Source organism: Coregonus lavaretus, assembly GCF_964263955.1.
Source record: "Coregonus lavaretus genome assembly, chromosome: 10".
NCBI classification, from domain to species: domain Eukaryota; kingdom Metazoa; phylum Chordata; class Actinopteri; order Salmoniformes; family Salmonidae; genus Coregonus; species Coregonus lavaretus.
The window spans coordinates 56570427-56592694 of NC_139997.1; the positions used below are offsets into that span (position 1 = coordinate 56570427).

At 42.7% G+C, this 22268-nt stretch overlaps 1 protein-coding gene across 1 annotated transcript in view; it reads right to left on the reverse strand.

The window, feature by feature from the left end:
• LOC311135596 (cyclin-J-like) overlaps nt 1–15735 on the reverse strand; it is a gene marked incomplete at its 3' end in the record, with an annotated part of 44237 nt that extends 28502 nt beyond the window's left edge. Inside the window, exons 1-3 of the mRNA XM_084169606.1 lie at nt 15547–15735; nt 14840–14941; nt 3434–3644 (exon numbers count right to left, since the gene is read on the reverse strand). Coding sequence (XP_084025732.1) covers nt 3434–3644; nt 14840–14908 — 280 coding nt within the window. The 5' untranslated portion in view covers nt 14909–14941; nt 15547–15735. The remainder of the gene's footprint in view (nt 1–3433; nt 3645–14839; nt 14942–15546) is intronic.
• Between the last annotated feature and the right edge of the window lie 6533 nt (nt 15736–22268).

Below are 22268 nucleotides of genomic sequence, written 5' to 3' on the forward strand. Positions count from 1 at the left end.
TGATTCTGTGATGAGGTGGTGTTGAAGGAGTCAGGCGCAGGAGGGTAAATCACAGAATAACGGACTTTAATCCGCAAAATACAGGTTTTACGCAGAAATGCGTCAAACACACTCCAGGGCACAAAAACAGGCGCACTGGAAAATACAAGGCACACAGGAAATATTCCCGTCGATACAAAATACACGAGCTCCACCGAGCTTCACTAACCTCCACAATAAACAAATCACCCAAACAGACAAGGAAGCAGAGGGAACACTTATACAATGACTAATGAGGGAATAAGGACCAGGTGTGTGTGATTGAAGACAAGACAAATGGAGTGATGATAAATGGATTGGCAGTAGCTAGTAAGCTGGTGACGCTGAACGCCGAAACCTGCCCGAACAAGGAGGGGAGGCAGCCTCGGCGGACAGATCCAATGCCTCCCAACACAGAAGTGAACTATTTAAGATAAGGGCCAAGTTAGCAGCCAACACTAATAAGTGAACACACCATCAACAAAGTGGAAAAATATATATAAAATATATAAACTCAGCAAAAAAAGAAACATACCTTTTTTTCAGGACCACCACCTCATCACTGTCTTTCGAAGATAATTCGTAAAAATCCAAATAACTTCACAGATCTTCATTGTAAAGGGTTTAAACACTGTTTCCCATGCTTGTTCAATGAACCATAAACAATTAATGAACATGCACCGGTGGAACGGTCGTTAAGACACTAACAGCTTACAGACGGTAGGCAATTAAGGTCACAGTTATGAAAACTTAGGACACTAAAGAGGCCTTTCTACTGACTCTGAAAAACACAAAAATAAAAATGCCCAGGGTCCCTGCTCATCTGCGTGAACGTGCCTTAGGCATGCTGCAAGGAGGCATGAGGACTGCAAGATGTGGCCAGGGCAATAAATTGCAATGTCCGTACTGTGAGACGCCTAAGAGAGCACTACAGGGAGACAGGATGGACAGCTGATCGTCGTGGCAGACCACGTGTAAAAACACCTGCACAGGATCGGTACATCCGAACATCACACCTGCGGGACAGGTACAGGATGGCAACAACAACTGCCCGAGTTACACCAGGAACGCAAAATCCCTCCATCAGTGCTCAGACTGTCTGCAATAGGCTGAGAGAGGCTGGATTGAGGGCTTGTAGGCCTGTTGTAAGGCAGATCCTCACCAGACATCACCAGCAACAACGTCGCCTATGGGCACAAACCCACCGTCGCTGGACCGGACAGGACTGGCAAAAAGTGCTCTTCACTGACGAGTCGCAGTTTTGTCTCACCAGGGGTGATGGTCGGATTCGCGTTTATCGACGAAGGAATGAGCGTTACACCGAGGCCTGTACTCTGGAGCGGGATCAATTTGGAGGTGGAGGGTCCGTCATGGTCTGGGGTGGTGTGTCACAGCATCATCGGACTGAGCTTGTTGTCATTGCAGGCAATCTCAACGCTGTGTGGTACCCTCAGCACGGGGGCCCCTCAGGGATGCGTGCTTAGTCCCATCCTGTACTCCCTGTTCACCTACGACTGCGTGGCCAAGCACGACTCCAACACCATCATTAAGTTTGCTGACGACATAACGGTGGTAGGCCTGATCACCGACAACGATGAGACAGCCTATAGGGAAGAGGTCAGAGACCTGGCAGTGTGGTGCCAGGACAACAACCTCTCCTTCAACGTGAGCAAGGCAAAAGAGATTATTGTGGACTAAAGGAAAAGCAGGGCCAAACACGCCCCCATTCACATCGACAGGGCTGTAGTGGAGCGAGTCGAGAGTTTTAAGTTCACATCACCAACAAACTACCATGGTTCAAACACACCAAATCAGTCGTGAAGAGGGCACGACAACACCTTTTCCCCCTCAGCAGACTGAAAAGATTTGGCATGGGTCCCCAGATCCTCAAAGATTTCTAAAGCTGCACCATCGAGAGCATCCTGACCGGTTGCATCACCGCCTGGTATGGCAATTGCTCGGCATCTGACCATAAGTACATCACTGGGGCCAAGCTTCCTGCCATCCAGGACCTATATATTAGGCAGTCAGTGGAAGGCCCAAAAAATTGTCAAAGACTGTTCTCTCTGATACCACACAGCAAGTGGTACTGGAGCGCCAAGTCTAGGTCCAAAAGGCTCCTTAACAGCTTCTACCCCCAAGCCATAAGACTGCGGAACAATTAATCAAATGGCCACCCAGACTATTTACATTGACACCCTCCCTCCCCCCTCTTTGTTTTTACACTGCTGCTACTCGCTGTTTATTATCTATACATAGTCACTTTACCCCTACCTACATGTACAAATTACCTGGACTAACCTGTACCCCAGCACATTGACTCGGTACCGGTACCCCCTGTATATAGCCTCATTATTGTTATTTAATTGTGTTACTTATTTTATTTTTTACTTTAGTTATTTAGTAAATATTTTCTTAACTCAATTTTCTTAAAACTGCATTGTTGGTTAAGGGCTTGTATGTAAGCATTTTACGGTAAGGTTGTATTCGGCACATTTTATTTTATTTTATTCTTCTCTCCAACAGCTTTAATTACTATGCAGGCAAGGGATGTGGGTAAGGCAGGCCTTATGGTTTGTACATGTGATAAGTTCCCTTGGTGACTGACAGAGGTCTGGGGGCTAGCGGGGGGGAGGGCATTGCCTCTTATACACACAGCTGTCACCAAACATTTTTCGACAAACCACACAACTACAGGCTGCAGCGCTGCTCACTCTTCCTGCTTTCCTTTTCACATCAAATATGATTTTTAAAAACATACACCAGTCCAAAGTTTGGACACACCTCCTCATTCAAGGGTTTTTCTTTATTTGTACTATTTTTTACATTGTAGAATAATAGTGAAGACATCAAAACTATGAAATAGCACATTTGGAATCATGTAGTAACCAAAAAAGTTTTAAACAAATCAAAATATATTTTATATTTGAGATTCTTCAGAAGGTAGCCCTATTTGGTAAAAGACCAAGTCCATATTATGGCAAGAACAGCTCAAATAAGCAAAGAGAAACGACAGTTCATCATTACTTTAAGACATGAAGGTCAGTCAATACAATATTTTGATTCATTTAACACTGTTTTGGTTACTACATGATTCCATATGTGTTATTTCATAGTTTTGATGTCTTCACTATTATTCTACAATGTAGAAAATAGTAGAAATAAAGAAAAACCCTTGAATGAGTAGGTGTGTCCAAACTTTTGACTGGTACTGTATATGCACATGTAGTGGAAAACATTTACATGTAGCTTTCTGTAAAAGAGCGGGATAAACAAACAGAATCTACTCAAAAAGAAGGACATTGTAACTGAAGTATCTGAAACTTGTCACTATAATATGAAGTGTTCTAGAGATACTCCTACTACTGTTCCATCTTTACCAGATTTACTGTTAGCGGTTCAGTAGGTGACTTACTGGCTAGGAGGAGGCAGGAGAGGGCAATGACGTAGAGCTGGCGGACTGCCACGTCGTAGTGGTCCATGAACAAGTCCAGGAGGTAGACGGCCAGGTGGCGAGCCGCTGGGCACAGTTGGTAGCGGTTACTGAGGACAGCCAGCAGGTCAGCAAAGTAACGCCGCATCCCAATCTGAGGAGAGTGGGACTTGTAGGTGGGCAACTTCAGCTCCTGAGGAAAGGAGGCAAGGAGAGGAGACAGGATGAAAGGGAGTAAGGATATTGCAGACCGCAGAGTTGAATTGCGTATACAGAAAAAACACAGCACTGTGTCAGGAGGTATGTGAGAGCATGAGCAAAGACTCCACTTTCAAATGTCAATCACAGCCAAGAAACTGCAGCCAATTTTTGACCATGGGCCTAAAATATTGCTCAATAAACTGTGAAATTCACTACATGACCAAAAGTATGTGGACACCTGCTCGTCGAACATCTCATTCCAAAATCATGGGCATTAATATGGAGTTGGTCACCCCTTTGCTGTTTTAACAGCCTCCACTCTTCTGGGAAGGATTTCCACTAGATGTTGGAACATTGCTGCAGGGACTTGCTTTCATTCAGCCACAAGAGCATTAGTGAGGTCGGGAACTGATGTTGGGCGATTAGGCCTGGCTCCCAGTCAGCGTTCCAATTCATCCCAAAGGTGTTCGATGGGGTTGAGGTCAGAGCTCTGTGCAGGCAAGTCAAGTTCTTCCACACCGTTACGCACTTCAGCACTCGGCAGTCCATTCTGTGAGCTTGTGGCCTACCACTTCGCGGCTCTAACAGTGCAGAAATTTGACAAACTGACTTGTTGGAAAAGTGGCATCCTATGACAGTGCCACGTTGAAAGTCACTGAGCTCTTCAGTAAGGCCATTCTACTGCCAATGTTTGTCTATGAAGTTTGTATGGCTGTGTACTCGATTTAATACATCTGTCAGCAACGGGTGTGGCTGAAATAGCCAAATCCACTCATTTGAAGGGGTGTCCACATACTTGTGTATATATAGTAGAGATTGATTTTGTTTGTAACTATGCAACTTGTTTTTCCTCCAGACCAGTTGCCAACTATAAAAGCCTCTTCTTCACGTACATTGTTAACGTTAATGTTGGAGGGAAATTAAACAGGAGAAGTGAAAAACATTAAAGTAACCCACTACCCTTGATTAAATATTTTCTGAATAATGTATTAATTAGCATCCCACAGACAGCCAAGTGAACAACCTATCCTATTCCAGATCTTGCAGCATGGAGAATAAATACAGTGCATTTGGAAAGTATTCAGACCCTTTGACTTTTTCCACATTTTGTTACGCTACAGCCTTATTCTAAGAAAAAATAAAATACTAATAATCCTCAATCTACACACAATAATACACCATAATGACAAAGCAAAAACAGGTTACTTACTTAAAATATTCAGACCCTTTGCTATGAGACTCGAAATTGAGCTCAGGTGCATCCTGTTTCCATTGATAATCCTTGAGATATTTCTACAACTTCATTGGAGTTCACCTGAGGTAAATTCAATTCATTGGACATGATTTTGAAAAGGCACACACCTGTCTATATAAGGTCCCACAGTTGACAGTGCATGTCAGAGCAAAAACCATGCCATGAGGTCGAAGGAATTGTCTGTAGAGCTCCCAGACAGGATTGTGTGGAGGCACAGATCTGGGGAACATTTCTGCAGCATTGAAGGTCCCCAAGAACACAGTGGCCTCCATCATTCTTATATGGAAGAAGTTTGGAACCACCGAGACTCTTCCTAGAGCAATCGGGAGAGAAGGGCCTTGGTCAGGGAGGTGACCAAGAACCCGATGGTCACTCTGACAGAGCTCCAGAGTCCCTCTGTGGAGATGAGAGAAGCTTCCAGAAGGACAACCATCTCTGCAGCACTCCACTAACCAGGCCTTTATGGTAGAGTGGCCAAACCGAAGCCACTCCTTAGTAAAAGGCACATGACAGCCCGCTTGGAGTATGCCAAAAGGCACCTAAAGACTCTCAGACCATGAGAAACAAGATTCTCTGGTCTGATGAAACCAAGATTGAACTCTTTGGCCTGAATGCCAAGCGTCACGTCTGGAGGAAACCTGGCACCATCCCTACGGTGAAGCATGGTGGTGGCAGCATCACGCTGTGGGGATGTTTTTCAGCGGCAGGGACTGGGAGACTAGTCAGGATTGAGGGAAAGATGAAGGGAGCAAGTACAGAGAGATCCTTGATGAAAACCTGCTCCAGAGCGCTCAGGACCTCAGACTGGGGTGAAGGTTCATCTTCCAACAGGACAATGACCCTAAGCACACAGCCAAGACAACGCAGGAGTGGCTTCGGGACAAGTCTCTGAGTGTCCTTGAGTGGCACAGCCAGAGCCCGGACTTGAACCCGATCAAACATCTCTGGAGAGACCTGAAAATAGCTGTGCAGCAACGCTCCCCATCCAACCTGACAGAGCTTGAGAGGATCTGCAGAGAAGAGAATCTGGGAGAAACTCCCCAAATACATGTGTGCCAAGCTTGTAGCGTCATACCCAAGAAGACTCGAGGCTGTAATCGCTGCCAAAGGTGCTTCAACAAAGCGTGATATTTTCGTTTTTTTATTTGTAATACATTTGTACACATTTCTACAAACCTGTTTTTTCTTTGTCATTATGGGGTATTGTGTGTACATTGATAAGGGGAAAAAACAATTTTATCCATTTTAGAATAAGGCTGTAACATAACAAAATGCGGAAAAAGTCAAGGGGTCTGAATACTTTCCGAATGCTGAAAATGCACTTTATATATGCCAGCATAGACATAAATAAAATACTAATAAATAATTTGGTGGGTGCTTATATTTGTCCTATTTTGGGAATGTATTTTTTGCATATCCCAACTCTCCCTGAGACACCCTCGGAGAGAGGGGTCAAGGTCAGGGTCTGCCATTATAAATGGCTCTAACCGCTAGGCTACCTGCCGCCCTATTATCTCTATTTAATTTTGTGTCTGGCAGGGTCACTCTGTTGCTAGGCAAAGAAAGACACAGAAGATCCAAATCCAAGTATTCATACTGTATCTCAGAGTGGCAACAAAAGAAGCATCAATCTCTACTATATATACAAAAGTATGTGGACACCCCTTCAAATGAGTGGATTTGGCTATTCACATTTACATTTTACATTTTAGTCATTTAGCAGACGCTCTTACCCACAACCCTGGCGTTGCAAACACCATGCTCTACCAACTGAGCTACAGGGGACCCTATTTCAGCCACACCCGTTGCTGACAGGTGTATAAAAAATGAGCACACAGCCATGCAATCTCCATAGACAAACACTGGTAGTAGAATGGCCTTACTGAAGAGCTCAGTGAATTTCAACGTGGCACCGTCATAGGATGCCACCTTTCCAACAAGTCAGTTCATCAAATGTCTGCCCTACTAGAGCTGCCCCGGTCAACTGTAAGTGCTGTTATTGTGAAGTGGAAACATCTAGGAGCAGTAACGGCTCATCTGCGAAGTGGTAGGCCACACAAGCTCACAGAATGGGACCGCCGAGTCTGTCCTCGTTTGCAACACTCACTACCAAGTTCCAAACTGCCTCTGGAAGCAACGTCAGCACAAGAACTGTTAGTCGGGAGCTTCATGAAATGGGTTTCCATGGCCGAGCAGCCGCACACAAGCCTAAAATCACCATGCGCAATGACAAGCATCGGCTGGAGTGGTGTAAAGCTCGCCACCATTGGACTCTGGAGTGATGAATCACGCTTCACTATCTGGCAGTCCGACGGACGAGTCTTGGTTTGGCGGATGCCAGGAGAACGCTACCTGCCGAATGCATAGTACCCAACTGTAAAGCTGGGGGAGGAGGAATCGCCCAACATCAGTGCCCGAACTCACTAATGCTCTTGTGGCTGAATGCAAGTCCCTGTAGCAATGTTCGAACATCTAGTGGAAAGCCTTCCCAGAAGAGTGGAGGCTGTTATAGCAGCAAAGGGGGGGACCAACTCCATATTAATGCCCATGATTTTGGAATGAGATGTTCGACGAGCAGGTGTCCACATACTTTTGGTCATGTAGTGTACAACCCAGCAGAAAAAAAACTGCTACTCTTCTTGCAGAGAAGTGCTATTAATACATTGAACATCCGTTGGTGAGCACTGAGGACACAGGTAAAGGCTTCCATAGCAACAGTCAGTGGGAAAGAATGGTTTGTGCCCTTTTTCATACAACCACCCTGGAGAGGCATTAAGCTCTCATAAAACACCATGCCTTTGAGCAGGGGTAGAACGAGTATTTAAATATCCTACCCATTCCCACCAACAAACATTTGTTTAAAATGTTGTACTATCTAAAATGTCAAGATACTGTCTCAAAAGATCATACATATAGGATATGTTTCTTAATTTGTAGCATTGTGTGGCGATTTACATCTATCCACGTTGCAGAGATCAGCATAACAGGGCCGCCGTCAAACATGTGGCGAACTGGCTTTTGCCCCAGCACTTTTGATTTGGTTTAATAAAAAATAGAAAAGAGGGACAAAGTACTATTGTTTAGACTAGGGGTGTGAACGTTTTAACGAAATTGGGACATTAACGTTAAGAAAAAATCCCTAACCGAAAAACTGTTGTTGTTTTTTCTTCCACAAAATGTAAATCACATTGCAGTTATCACAAAACTACCACCAACAGGTCCCGAACATCATAATAAATGGAAACATAAAAATGTGACAAATACTTAACGTAAAAATGCTGTTACGTTAGTAGGAGATATGCATCTTTAAAATGATTTGCCACGGATATACGCAATCTGCACGTCATCGTCATTAAGTAGTCTCCTGAGTGGCGCAGTGGTCTAAGGCACTGCATCGCAGTGCTAGCTGTGCCACTAGAGATCCTGGTTCGAATCCAGGCTCTGTCGCCGCCGGCCGCGACCGGGAGACTCATGGGCGGCGCACAATTGGCCTAGCGTTGTCCAGGGTAGGGGAGGGAATGGCCCGCAGGGATGTAGCTCAGTTGATAGAGCATGGCGTTTGCAACGCCAGGGTTGTGGGTTCGATTCCCACGGGGGACCAGTTTGAAAATATATATATATGTATTCACTAACTGTAAGTCGCTCTGGATAAGAGCGTCTACTAAAATGTAATTAAGTTGGAAAAATGCTCTGCCCATATCGAGTCTGCTGCTGTGCTGTTCTTTTAGCCGACCAACGTTATGACGTAGCGATTGGTGCTTTGGAAACATGCTGAAGTATGGACTGACAGCTGGGAACATGTCTACAACTTCATCAGCAAGTTGTCAAACTATTGTAAATAAGTTACAAGCTGAAGCTACACGCTGTTTATCAGTGCAGTGGCCAACATCAGATAGCTAGCTAAAATTTGATCCCTGTGTTTGTCAGTGAAGCGAGCTAGCAGCAGGCAGCTGATGAAATCACTGGCAACTGATATTTTATTTTTATTTTTTTTTATTTCACCTTTATTTAACCAGGTAAACCAGTTGAGAACAAGTTCTCATTTACAACTGCGACCTGGCCAAGATAAAGCAAAGCAGTGTGATAAAAACAACAACACAGAGTTACATATGGAGTAAAACAAAACAAAGTCAAAAATACAACAGAAATACATATAATATACAGTGTGTGCAAATTTAGCAAGTTATGGAGGTAAGGCAATAAAATAGGCTATAGTGCAAAATAATTACAATTAGTATTAACACTGGAATGATAGATGTGCAAGAGATGATGTGCAAATAGAGATACTGGGGTACAAATGAGCAAAATAAATAACAATATAGGGATGAGGTAGTTGGGCGGGCTAATTTCAGATGGGCTGTGTACAGGTGCAGTGATCGGTAAGGTGCTCTGACAACTGATGCTTAAAGTTAGTGAGGGAGATAAGTGTCTCCAGCTTCAGAGATTTTTGCAATTTGTTCCAGTCATTGGCAGCAGAGAACTGGAAGGAATTGCGGCCAAAGGAGGTGTTGGCTTTGGGGATGACCAGTGAGATATACCCGCTGGAGCGCAGACTACGGGTGGGTGTTGCTATGGTGACCAATGAGCTAAGATAAGGCGGGGATTTGCCTAGCAGTGATTTATAGATGACCTGGAGCCAGTGGGTTTGGCGACGAATATGTAGTGAGGACCAGCTAACAAGAGCGTACAGGTCACAGTGGTGGGTATTATATGGGGCTTTGGAGACAAAACGGATGGCACTGTGATAGACTACATCCAATTTGCTGAGTAGAGTGTTGGAGGCTATTTTGTAAATGACATCGCCGAAGTCAAGGATCGGTAGGATAGTCAGTTTTACGAGGGCATGTTTGGCAGCATGAGTGAAGGAGGCTTTGTTGCGAAATAGGAAACCGATTCTAGATTTAACTTTGGATTGGAGATTCTTAATGTGAGTCTGGAAGGAGAGTTTACAGTCTAACCAGACACCTAGATATTTGTAGTTGTCCACATACTCTAGGTCAGACCCGTCGAGAGTAGTGATTCTAGTCGGGTGGGCGGGTGCAAGCAGCGTTCGGTTGAAGAGCATGCATTTAGTTTTACTAGTGTTTAAGAGCAGTTGGAGGCTACTGAAGGAGTGTTGTATGGAATTGAAGCTCGTTTTGAGGTTTGTTAACACAGTGTCCAATGAAGGGCCAGATGTATACAAAATGGTGTCGTTTGCGTAGAGGTGGATCTGAGAGTCACCAGCAGCAAGAGCGACGTCATTGATATACACAGAGAAAAGAGTCTGCCTAAGAATTGAACCCTGTGGCACCCCCATAGAGACTGCCATAGGTCCAGACAACAGGCCCTCCGATTTATAATAATAATAATAATAATAATTTGACACATTGAACTCTATCTGAGAAGTAGTTGGTGAACCAGGCGAGGCAGTCATTTGAGAAACCAAGGCTATTTAGTCTGCCAATAAGAATGCGGTGGTTGACAGAGTCGAAAGCCTTGGCCAGGTCAATGAAAACGGCTGCACAGTACTGTCTATTATCGATCGCGGTTATAATATCGTTTAGGACCTTGAGCATGGCTGAAGTGCACCCATGACCAGCTCGGAAACCGGATTGCATAGCGGAGAAGGTACGGTGGGATTCGAAATGGTCGGTGATCTGTTTGTTGACTTGGCTTTCAAAAACTTTTGAAAGGCAGGGCAGGATGGATATGGGTCTGTAACAGTTTGGATCTAGAGTGTCACCCCCTTTGAAGAGGGGGATGACCGCGGCAGCTTTCCAATCTCTGGGGATCTCAGACGTTACGAAAGAGAGGTTGAACAGGCTAGTAATAGGGGTTGCGACAATTTCGGCGGCTAGTTTTAGAAAGAAAGGGTCCAGATTGTCTAGCCCAGATGATTTGTAGGGGTCCAGATTTTGCAGCTCTTTTAGAACATCAGCTGTCTGGATTTGTGTGAAGGAGAAGCGGGGGGGGCATGGGCAAGTTGCAGCGGAGGGTGCAGAGCTGGTGGCCGGGGTAGTGGTTGCATATCGCGGGGGCTATTTGATGCTAATGCAGTACGCCACAGGATGTTTTTGTGCTGGTCAAGGGCAGTCAAGTCTGAGGAGAACCAGGGGCTATATCTGTTCTTAGTTCTATATTTTTTGAATGGGGCATGTCTATTTAAGATTGAGAGGAAATTACTTTTAAAGAACAACCAGGCATCCTCTACTGACGGAATGAGATCTATATCCATCCAGGATACCTGGGCCAGGTCAATTAGGAAGGCCTGCTCGCTGAAGTGTTTTTGGGAGCGTTTGACAGTGATGAGGGGTGGTCGTTTGACCGCGGACCCGTTACGGACGCAGGCAATAAGGCAGTGATCGCTGAGATCCTGGTACAGCAGTAGAGAGATGTTTTGTTTTTACTTTCTCACTGTCTATCAGACTCTAGTGTCTGTGTCTGCCCCAGTGCCCGTGTTTCATAGTGAGTGACAGGTCGTGGGTGACAACGTTCACAAATCGATTTAGAATTGTAGAAAATTGGTAAGTGTCAGTTGGGACGTCGAGTGCGCATCATCTCAATGCTCATTTTGGCCAAAACACTTGCAGACTCGAGTGATCACTATTGAATACAACAGCAAGTGGCCACTCGACAAAGGGACAAATGTTCGGTTTGAGATTCAGCCAATGACTGCGGTAGATAGAACTTCATTGCTAACTAGTGGTCATACGCAATAAGACCATATTCTGCATTGTGCACATTCAATTTTATGAATTTTCCTCATGATTTGTCAACTCGTGCACAATTAACCTCTACTTCAGTCTGATCAACTGTAGATTACTGATACAAACCACAGCTGCAGGTAGCCTAGGGAAGCCTATGCGCTCTGATCCCCTCTGGCCAGGGGAAACGAAGCGGTAACATCGTGTATTTATAGCCTAAGCTATGTACTGTAATTATAGCCTAAAATAGGCCCATTTATTTGTGCTAATAGAAAATGTGAATGTGATGAAACTTGGTTTATATTCAAACTTCGGGTGGCTAGGCTACCTAGGCCTTTTCAATCCCAAACTAGACTGGACTAGTTGACTGGAATTAATCAATCAACACCATATTGTGTGAGTTACTTTTTAATTACAGATGCAAAGGCTTCCGATGCAAGCCTGCGTAAAGCAAGCTCAGACCTGTTAGTTCTATTGTTCAATCGCAGTTCTCTTTGTACGTGTAGTTATAAAATATAATTAATATGAACAAGTACAAGGTTGCTGCAGTTTCACAGGGTTTAAACATTCAAAGCAATTCAAATTAGGGGTGGAAAGAGTACTGAGATATTACATTTACATTTTAGTCATTTAGCAGACGCTCTTATCCAGAGCGACTTACAGTTATTGAGTGCATACATGTTTTTGTTTTTTTCATACTCAAGTAGAAATACTGTTACTTACATACAATTTTACTCAAGTAGAAGTAAAATTACTGACTTTCAAAATTACAAGTACTCTGAAAAACTACTGTAATTACAGTAACGAGAGTAGCTGTAATTCGTCACTTTACACTGTCCTTGTGAAAAGCACCTGGTTTAGCTCTGATGCATCCATTTGCTGAAGTATTTATTCCATTAAGCAAATACTGTATGTGAGGTTATGCCTGTCACATTCTATTTCTGAATACCTGGTGATAAAATCTGATCTGGCAAGTAGTTGCCAGAGTGTAAATTATTTCAAACTTGGGCAGTGTAAGAAAGTGTCAACATCAAAGCTCTGGAGACTGCATTCCTTCACGATGAACAAGGAATGTCAGCATAAAGTCATACATCACTTCAGCCCCATTATCTGTCGCTGTTTTAGATCAGTGTGTTTAAGGTTAGCTATTGGGTAACAGGCAGGACGAGAGGGACTTCATATCTATACTGAACAAAAACATAAAAACAACATGCAACAATTTCAATGATTTTACTGAGTTACACTTCATATAAGGAAATTAGTCAATCAAAATAAATTCATTAGGCCCTAATCTATGGATTTCACATGATTGGGCATAGGCCCACCCACTTGGGAGCCAGGACCAGCCACTGGGGAGCCAGGCCCAGCCAATCAAACTGAGTTTTTCCCCACAAAAGGGCTTTATTACAGACAGAAATACTCCTCAGTTTCATCAGCTGTCAGGGTGGCTGGTCTCAGACGATCCCACAGGTGAAGAAGCCGGATGTCGAGGTCATGGGCTGGCGTGGTTACACGTGGTCTGCGGTTGTGAGGCCAGTTGGACATACTGCCAAATTCTCTAAAACGACTTTGGTAGAGAAATGAACATTCAATTTTCTGGCAACAGCTCTGGTGGACATTCCTGCAGTCAGCATGCCAATTGCACGCTCCTTCAAAACTTGAGACATCTGTGGCATTGAGTTGTGTGTCAAAACTGCACATTTTAGAGTGGCCTTTTATTGTCCCCAGCACAAGGTGCACTTGTGTAATGATCCTGCTGTTTGATCAGCTTCTTGATATGCCACACCTGTCAGATGGATGGATTATTTTGACAAAGGAGAAATGCTCACTAACCGGGATGTAAACAAATTTGTGCACAAACTTTGAGAGAAATAAGCTTTTTGTGCGTATTAAACATTTCTGGGATCTTTTATTTCAGCTCATGAAACATGGGACCAACACTTTACATGTTGCGTTTATATTTTTGTTCAGTATAATAATGTTGAGTCTTTGGCAAGAGAGTAGTCCTGAAATCAGGATAAACGCAAACGCTCCACGTCCAGCCAAAGAGCTTCCACTTAGCAGTTCCTACAGGAAGTGGGCATGACATACAGCCGGGGCATAAACAACCACAAACAGCCAGAGCGAGCCATGTTGGCGCATTTCCACTGAGGATTTACCCTGGTGTTTTACTTAAAAGGCTTAGACTTTTCTGTTTCCATCTACGCGGTCCGCCACCCGTGTCTCACTGGGCCATGGCTCTGGCGGACCTGCTCTAAGTTGGTGCCAAGGCAAGGCCACTGGTACTTTTCAGCCGCATTTACATAACAATGGCTAACTGTGAACTTTAACACCTTCTCACAAAGCAACTGTTTTGATTATGCAGAGGTTGTTGATTCTGCTCTTCACAAGTCCTCACTATCAGCCTTAGCTATTGAAACACAATTTCCCTAGTATAACATCAGAGTGTATACCATGGGTATGACAAAACATTTATTTTTACTCCTCTAAATACGTTGGTAACCAGTTTATAATAGCAATAAGGCACCTCGGGGGTTTGTGGTACATGGCCAATAAACCACGGCTTAAGAACAGCCCTTAGCGATGGTATATTGGCCATATACCACACCCCCTCGGGCCTTATTGCTTAAGTGTAACACACTGGTGTTACAGTTGAAAAGCAGCAGAGTGGAGTAGTCAGGTCCTCTGTCCTCCCTAATCCAGTCAACACAGACAAACAACAACCCAGCGTTTGCCCTGAACAAACCTCCTCCACCCATCCGCCCACCACACAGATCTCCTCTTAGTTTAGCTGGAGGCATCAGCTCATATGCGCAGCATTTGCTCACAATACGCATTGTCAATTTGACTAATTACCAATTATGATGACCCATCAATACATCTCTATTTCAAGACGTTTTGGGGTTTATTATTGTTCACAGATTAAGTGTCAATCCCTGATAGATGGTGGAAATCCTGGTCTACAAAATAGAATAACACGAGTCATATAAGTGCATCTATCTGACCATTTACATAAGATGTGTCCCAGGCTGTGGTAGAGGTTCTGATGACCAGACAGGGATAACCAACTCAATCGTTACAGGGGGACATGTGACATTTCACACCTTAGCATCGAAAACAGCAAGGAATAGATGAGCTCACTACTGGAATTTGTTTTTTGTTATTGTTACGGTATTTGTGTAATTCAACTAACTGCGGATGAAAAAGATTTCAAGAACCATCAGAGCATAAGAATGAGACATTCACCTTTATTCGTAGAGACGTGTGGATATCTGCAGCGAGCTGGCTCTTCCACCACTGCCCCTCGCGTTCCATCTTGCCAGTAGTGAGTCGTGCCCACGGTCCACCCTGAGGAAAACATCAAGCAGTGCCCAGAAACTGATTAGATCCCTGCCCCAACTAATCTACATCACTGGTATCATCTCATTCATCAAGGCACATTTAGGGAAACTGACAAGTTTAACTTGAATTGTTGTATTAATTAATGCGTTATTTCAGTGGTACCCATATCATTTGGATGTTGAAGCAAAATAATGCACTCAAACTGTCATAGTAGTGTGTTGGACGTGTGTAGTCATCGAGTTAAGAGTTCAGAGACAACCAGGTGCTATAGCGGATTGCAGTTTTCATTACACTTGGGTAATTCAATTAATATGTAGCCAATCTAAAAACCAAGCACCTCACTCACAATCGCCATCGGTATTGCAAAAGGTATGCTAATGTTCAGATACATGTGAATTGTCGGCTTCGTTCACATAAATTGTTACTTGTTTTAATTTACCACGCGTGGCAATTCACCTAACCGCTAGAAAGTTATGAACAACCAATCGGATATTTCTGAGAATTGTTCAACGCAACATGACTGTACAACGGAAACTGTTGGAATGGTTAGCCTACAACGTGCAAAACTAGTTACATGCTGGATTGTAGGCTAGTATCTACTTAAACGTTACCTTTCAACCTGCTTTTACCACTGAACACTGCAACACTCCGGAACCCCCGACCCCTTTGTTTCAAACCAACCGCAATCTGAGATTAAATCCTTCGCCGACAGTTTCCCTACACATTTAAACACCTTCAACAACATCAAAAGAACCAACTCCTAGTTTAATCGTCTCAAACCCATGAACTCAAACCTAAAGACCAGGATATTGTGGTTGAATTATGTTTGTTTTTATTTACGCCCCTCTTCATTCGCCCCCTGTGATGTGATCCTTGTTCTCAATGGAACTCGGTCAGACAACTAACCACACGCCGCTCTCCCTCTTAGCATGGAGGAAAGCTGGAATGGTCTCTGTATATAAAGAAAGCGCCCTCAAACAGCGTGGATATTCTATGTAACATCCATACTTGTAGGCTACATTGTTACAGGTCTTGAACTTCATGTTTTATAGTCTAGGGAGATCTATTTGAAAATACATTAGGCTATTGAATGGTGGTGGTACAGGTCGTAGGCCTATATGTCTGGACAAAGTTATCATAATAATATGTTTCAATAATAATAATAATCTATATCCTATCTTTTGTGAACTAGAGGAATTACACCAAAACCTGCATCAGTGTGTCAATGCAATCAGACCATGTATGTAGAACAATGGCATCGACCACAGTGATTCTTATGCCATTTCTCTATTTAACCAACAGGTGGCACATGAACTAATCTATGTTTGCCATGGATCCATTTTCATAATCCTAAGCATACTTTATTCTGTCATGCATTTTTAGAGAGATACTTTCATGATATTGCTGAGGAAATGGTCATGTGTGTGTCTGTATGTGTGTGTGTGGGCTGGTTGATTTGTTTGGATTTCCACAGCAACAACATACATATTTTCCATGATCGCACAGTCTGTTGCCATATAAGCCTAAACATTTATGACCTGTAGGGTTATGTACCATGCATTTTCCATTTGACCAGGTCAGCATAATTTCATGCAATTTGTTTTCGTTTTTATTTGTTTAGAAGAGTGCACGAGTGCATGCAAACTAATAAGGAGTGAGGAATGCAGGAGTAATCATACCCTGTCCATTACTGCAGGGCCATTCCCACATACAGACCCCTCAGTCACCCCAGACAGGGTACAGCCTTATACAAACACATAAGTTAACACCATAGTGTTACAGTTGATCCCAGCTGATCTGCAGGGACTGGGGCTATGCACACCACAGACATCTCGCAGAGTGGGTCTTTAGCACACACAGCACTACCAGATCGCTCTTTGAAATGCTGTGAATTCCATGCCACCAAACTATTTGGCGCTGCCATGGTAAATTGGACCATATTTCCATTCCCTGTCTTCTTGGTATGGTTGGTATGGTAGTGTACCATCGGGCGCATGGCCCAGCATGGACGTTTGGCGCAGCACCATGACAAATTTAACACAGGGGGATTTCTCCGCTGCTGATTAATGATCCCACAGCAGCACTGTTACAACAACAGTCAAGAAGTCAAAACGTGCAAAAAATAAACACTTATACTATAGCTATCAAAGTTAATATATCTATTATGTGTCCACTGTGTCCTTACGTATATATTTACTAATTATTACATACACTTAAAATCAAAGTTCTGGGCCGTTCCACCAATTCGGTGCCTTTTGACAAATGTAACTTGTTCTGGGTCGTCCAACAATTCGGTGCCTTTTGAGAAGTGTAACTTGGTAAAAAACAAACATTTTAAAACAAATGTTAACATTCTGTCATAAAGAGCACATGTTCAACTTCATAAAAACAGGTATTCCCATCTCAAGAGGTTAAATAAAAAAGTATGACTATAGTAAGTACATATTAAGTGCCAAATAAAGTAACAGGGTTGACCATAACAGGGTTGACGATTTCTTCTTAAATCGGCCATAAAATCCCCTCATGACAGGGAGAATGGAAGCTTTTTGTGTGCAACAAGGAGTGGCAATTTAATGCAAGCTTCACCCCCAGAAATGAATTGTTAAAACATTTCTAGCCTGTCTATCTATGGGTAACAGGGTTGACGTGTTATGCTTGACCCGCTCAGTTTTCCACCACAAAACAGTGTTAAAATCTTCCTAGAAGTGAATCAGGGTTGACGGAGGGACATATCAAAATGCTGAATTTTGGCACTTTAGCAAGTCTTTATAATAATAATAATATGCCATTTAGCAGACACTTTTATCCAAAGCAACTTATAGTCATGCGTGCATACATTTTTTTTGTATGGGTGGTCCCGGGGATCGAACCCACTACCTTGGCGTTACAAGCGCCGTGCTCTACCAGCTGAGCTACGGAGGATTTATTGGGTGGTCTTTTGTATCCCCCTAGTGGTCCAAATGTGGACTCTGTACCATTGCCGATATCATGGACAGTAATGGTTTAAGAACATTCCAAGATTTAAAAAATACATACACATTACCAGGCAACTCCTTTTTTACCAGGCAACTCCTTTTTTTCTTTATTTCCAACTTAGGTCAGCTGTGCCCAACTACCAACCCATCCAATGATGGGATTTATAAATAAATTATCTAGGCCCCCGAAAGGACTGATCTCTATAATATATAAACAACTTTTGGAAAGTGCATATTCTGAGTTAGCCATTAAAAAAGTATGGTCCACATATCAAATTGAATGTGAACAACTTTTTAACTGGAACAGAATATGGAAAAATATGATCTTGGAAACCCATAATTCGAACCATCAACTTATACATATTAAGTTTGTTCACAGACTGTATTTAACACCAAGGAAACGTTTTAAGATTAAATTGGCCCCAACTCCCAAATTATCACTGTGTCCCCTAAATCAGGTAGGCATGTTTCTTTATATGATGTGGGAGGGCCCTGCAGTTAAATGCTTCTAGGGCAAAGCTACAAAATTAATTTCAAAGTGCATGAATGTAAATATTCAATGCTTAGCATCTATTATGATACTTAACAATGATAGCTCCTTGAATCTCTCAATGAATCAGAGATGATTACTGCTGGCAGGCAAGCACTGCCGCAAAAAAAAGATGTTGGCTCTTATATTGCAATCACCTCACTCTCTCCCAATTCGCCAATGGATACAGTTACTATTAGAAGTTATAATATTAGAATTATCGACAGCGAGAATGAATGGTGCTAGTCAAGGAACAATTGAGGTCTGGACAAATATACTTAACTCTGTAAAGAATAATCTCAGCTAAAGCCTAACACATACAAATAAACAATCCATAAAGCCCAACACCTACATACAAACAATATATACAGTACCAGTCAAAAGTTTGGACACACCTACTCATTCAAGGGTTTTTCTTTATTTAGACTATTTTCTACATTGTGGAATAATAGTGAAGACATCAAAACGATGAAATAACACATATGGAATCATGTAGTAACCAAAAAAGTGTTAAACAAATCAAAATATATTTCATATTTGAGATTCTTCAAATAGCCACCCTTTACCTTGATGACAGCTTTGCACACTCTTGGCATTCTCTCAACCAGCTTCACCTGGAATGGTTTTCCAACAGTCTTGAAGGAGTTCCCACATATGCTGAGCACTTGTTGGCTGCTTTTCCTTCACTCTGCAGTCCGACTCATCTCAAACCATCTCAATTGGGTTGGGGTCGGGGGATTGGGGAGGCCAGGTCATCTGATGCAGCACTCCATCACTCTCCTTCTTGGTAAAATAGCCCTTACACAGCCTGGAGGTGTGCTGGGTTATTGTCCTGTTGAAAAACAAATAATAGTCCCACTAAGCCCGAACCAGATGGGATGGCGTATCGCTGCAGAATGCTGTGGTAGCGATGCTGGTTAAGTGTGCCTTGAATTCTAAATAAATCACAGACAGTGTCACCAGCAAAGCACCCCCACACCATAACACCTCCTCCTCCATGCTTTACGGTGGGAAATACACATGCGGAGACACAGCGGTTGGATCCAAAAATCTCAAATTTGAACTCCAGACCAAAGGACACATTTCCACCGGTCTAATGTCCATTGCTCGTGTTTCTTGGCCCAAGCAAGTCTCTTCTTCTTACTGGTGTCCTTTAGTAGTGGTTTCTTTGCAGCAATTCGACCATGAAGGCCTGATTCACACAGTATCCTCTGAACAGTTGATGTTGAGATGTGTCTTTTACTTGAACTCTGTGAAGCATTTTTTTGGGCTGCAATTTCTGAGGCTGGTAACGCTAATGAACTTATCCTCAGCAGTAGAGGTAACTCTGGGTCTTCCATTCCTGTGGCAGTCCTCATGAGAGCCAGTTTCATCATAGCGCTTGATGGTTTTTGCGACTGCACTGGAAGAAACTTTCAAAGTTCTTGAAATGTTCCGTATTGACTGACCTTCATGTCTTAAAGTAATGATGGACTGTTGTTTCTCTTTGCTTATTTGAGCTGTTCTTGCCTTAATATGGACTTGGTCTTTTACCAAATAGGGCTATCTTCGGTATACCCCCCTACCTTGTCACAACACAACTGATTGTCTCAAACGCATTAAGAAGGAAAGAAATTCCACAAATTAACTTTTAAGAAGGCAGACCTGTTAATTGAAATGCATTCCAGGTGACTACCTCATGAAGCTGGTTGAGAGAATGCCAAGAGTGTGCAAAGCTGGCATCAAGGTAAAGGGTGACTATTTGAAGAATCTCAAATATAAAATATATTTGGATTTGTTTAACACTTTTTTGGTTACTACATGATTCCATATGTGTTATTTCATAGTTTTGATGTCTTCACTATTAATCTACAATGTAAAAAATAGTATAAATAAAGAAAAACCCTTGAATGAGTAGGTGTGTCCAAACTTTTGACTGGTACTGTATATTCATATTTTTTTACTTTCTTTGCTTTCAGGCCCATGGGGAAGGGGTGGTATGGGGAGGGTTTTCTCTGGGGGGTGGGGGGTGACTGACAAGGGGGGGTGGAACACATGGTTTCTGGGAGTGGTGAGTGAAGGGGGGGAGACATGTTGGCTGGGTGGGTTTGGGTAAATGGGATGGGAGGTTGGGGGTGGAGGCCCACTTTTTAGTTTTATTTTCCTGTTTATACTGAATTTATTATTATTTCAACTTTAAAATATGATGAAAAGGATCAATACTTAGTAGTTATGTACTTTTTGTAATGTATTTTTTATTTTCTATTCTTTCTTTCTTCTTCTGAGTGGCAGCCCATAAATGGAATATGAATTTAAATAATGTACCTGTAACCCCCTCAATGAAAACAATTACAAAATAAATAAATTTTTGGTCAAAAAAAGTAATAATTGAATACCTGAACCCTACCCCCCCCCCCACACACACACACATTCACATGTGGTCTGTATAAAAGGGCACTACATTTAATATAAAAGCCTTTTCAAATTCAATATTGGTGAACAATTTCTACTTAAAATATCAAAGGGATGCAAAAGGTCCTCATTTCGTGGTACGACCCTATTAAGGAAACGTCTAGGTTCATCCTATACCTACAGTATCCCCACCATCAAATAACACAGATTCAATGTACAGGAGCCATTTAGTGGCCCAGCACTTCCCCGCGCACCGCACCCACAGAACCCCAGGCCTATCTCCCTGATGATAGTGTTATGGGGCTGCAGGGGCTATATTTAGCCAGCCCTGTGACTGTGAGTACGCTGGCCATGCTAGGTGGATTCCAGTGGTATGCTCAGCTCCAGTACAACCCAACCACCACCTGCTGCTAGAGCTAACTGCCACACCGTCGTTTCAGCTCCCACTGGGCCTGGACCACATAGCCCCAGGCCAAACCTCAGGAGGAGAGAAAAGAAGGTCAGGCAGTCATCCAGTCTCCAGTCATCCATTTATTTAGGTTGGCCTGGTGATTTTTTTTTTTCGTTCTATTTTTTGTTACATTTGAGATCTCTTGACATTTAAAGGCGTATGGTTCTTTGGTTTCAGGTTTTGTTGGAGGAGGATTTGACTGGAGTGGTGGTTGATGTGTGAAGAGTTTTCTCCAGGCTGGGCTTTAGGATCTGGTCAGACGGCTCAGGCTGACATGACATGAGGGGAGCCTCCTTCTGCTTCACATGAAGGTAACTGTAGATCATAGATGTCTTACTGGAAGTGTCAGTTGGTCTCACTTTTACAGACACTTTCAACAAGAACTATCATCTATAAACACACGGTCACTGGAGAATGCCTTCAAGTCAGATCAGATACCTTCAGAATCTCACTTACCTAATAACTACATGAATTTTCACAAAATTTCACAACCCTGATAGAGATTTCAAAGATAATGTAGATATTATACATTTACTGTTAAATACCCAGATACATTTTATTTTATACTTTAAAATGTTTATATAATTTACAAAAATAGATTACAAAAGTTAGATAAGGGCAATTTGGTGGTAACAGAGTGATGCTGAGACTCAGATTTTTCACTTTAAAATGTACAGTACCAGTCAAAAGTTTGGACACACCTACTCATTCAAGGATTTTTCTTTATTTGTACTATTTTCTACATTGTAGAATAATAGTTAAGACATCAAAACGATGAAATAACACATATGGAATCATATAGTAACCAAAAAAGTGTTAAACAAATCAAAATATATTTCATATTTGAGATTCTTCAAATAGCCACCCTTTGCCTTTATGACAGCTTTGCACACTCTTGGCATTCTCTCAACCAGCTTCACCTGGAATGGTTTTCCAACAGTCTTGAAGGAGTTCCCACATATGCTGAGCACTTGTTGGCTGCTTTTC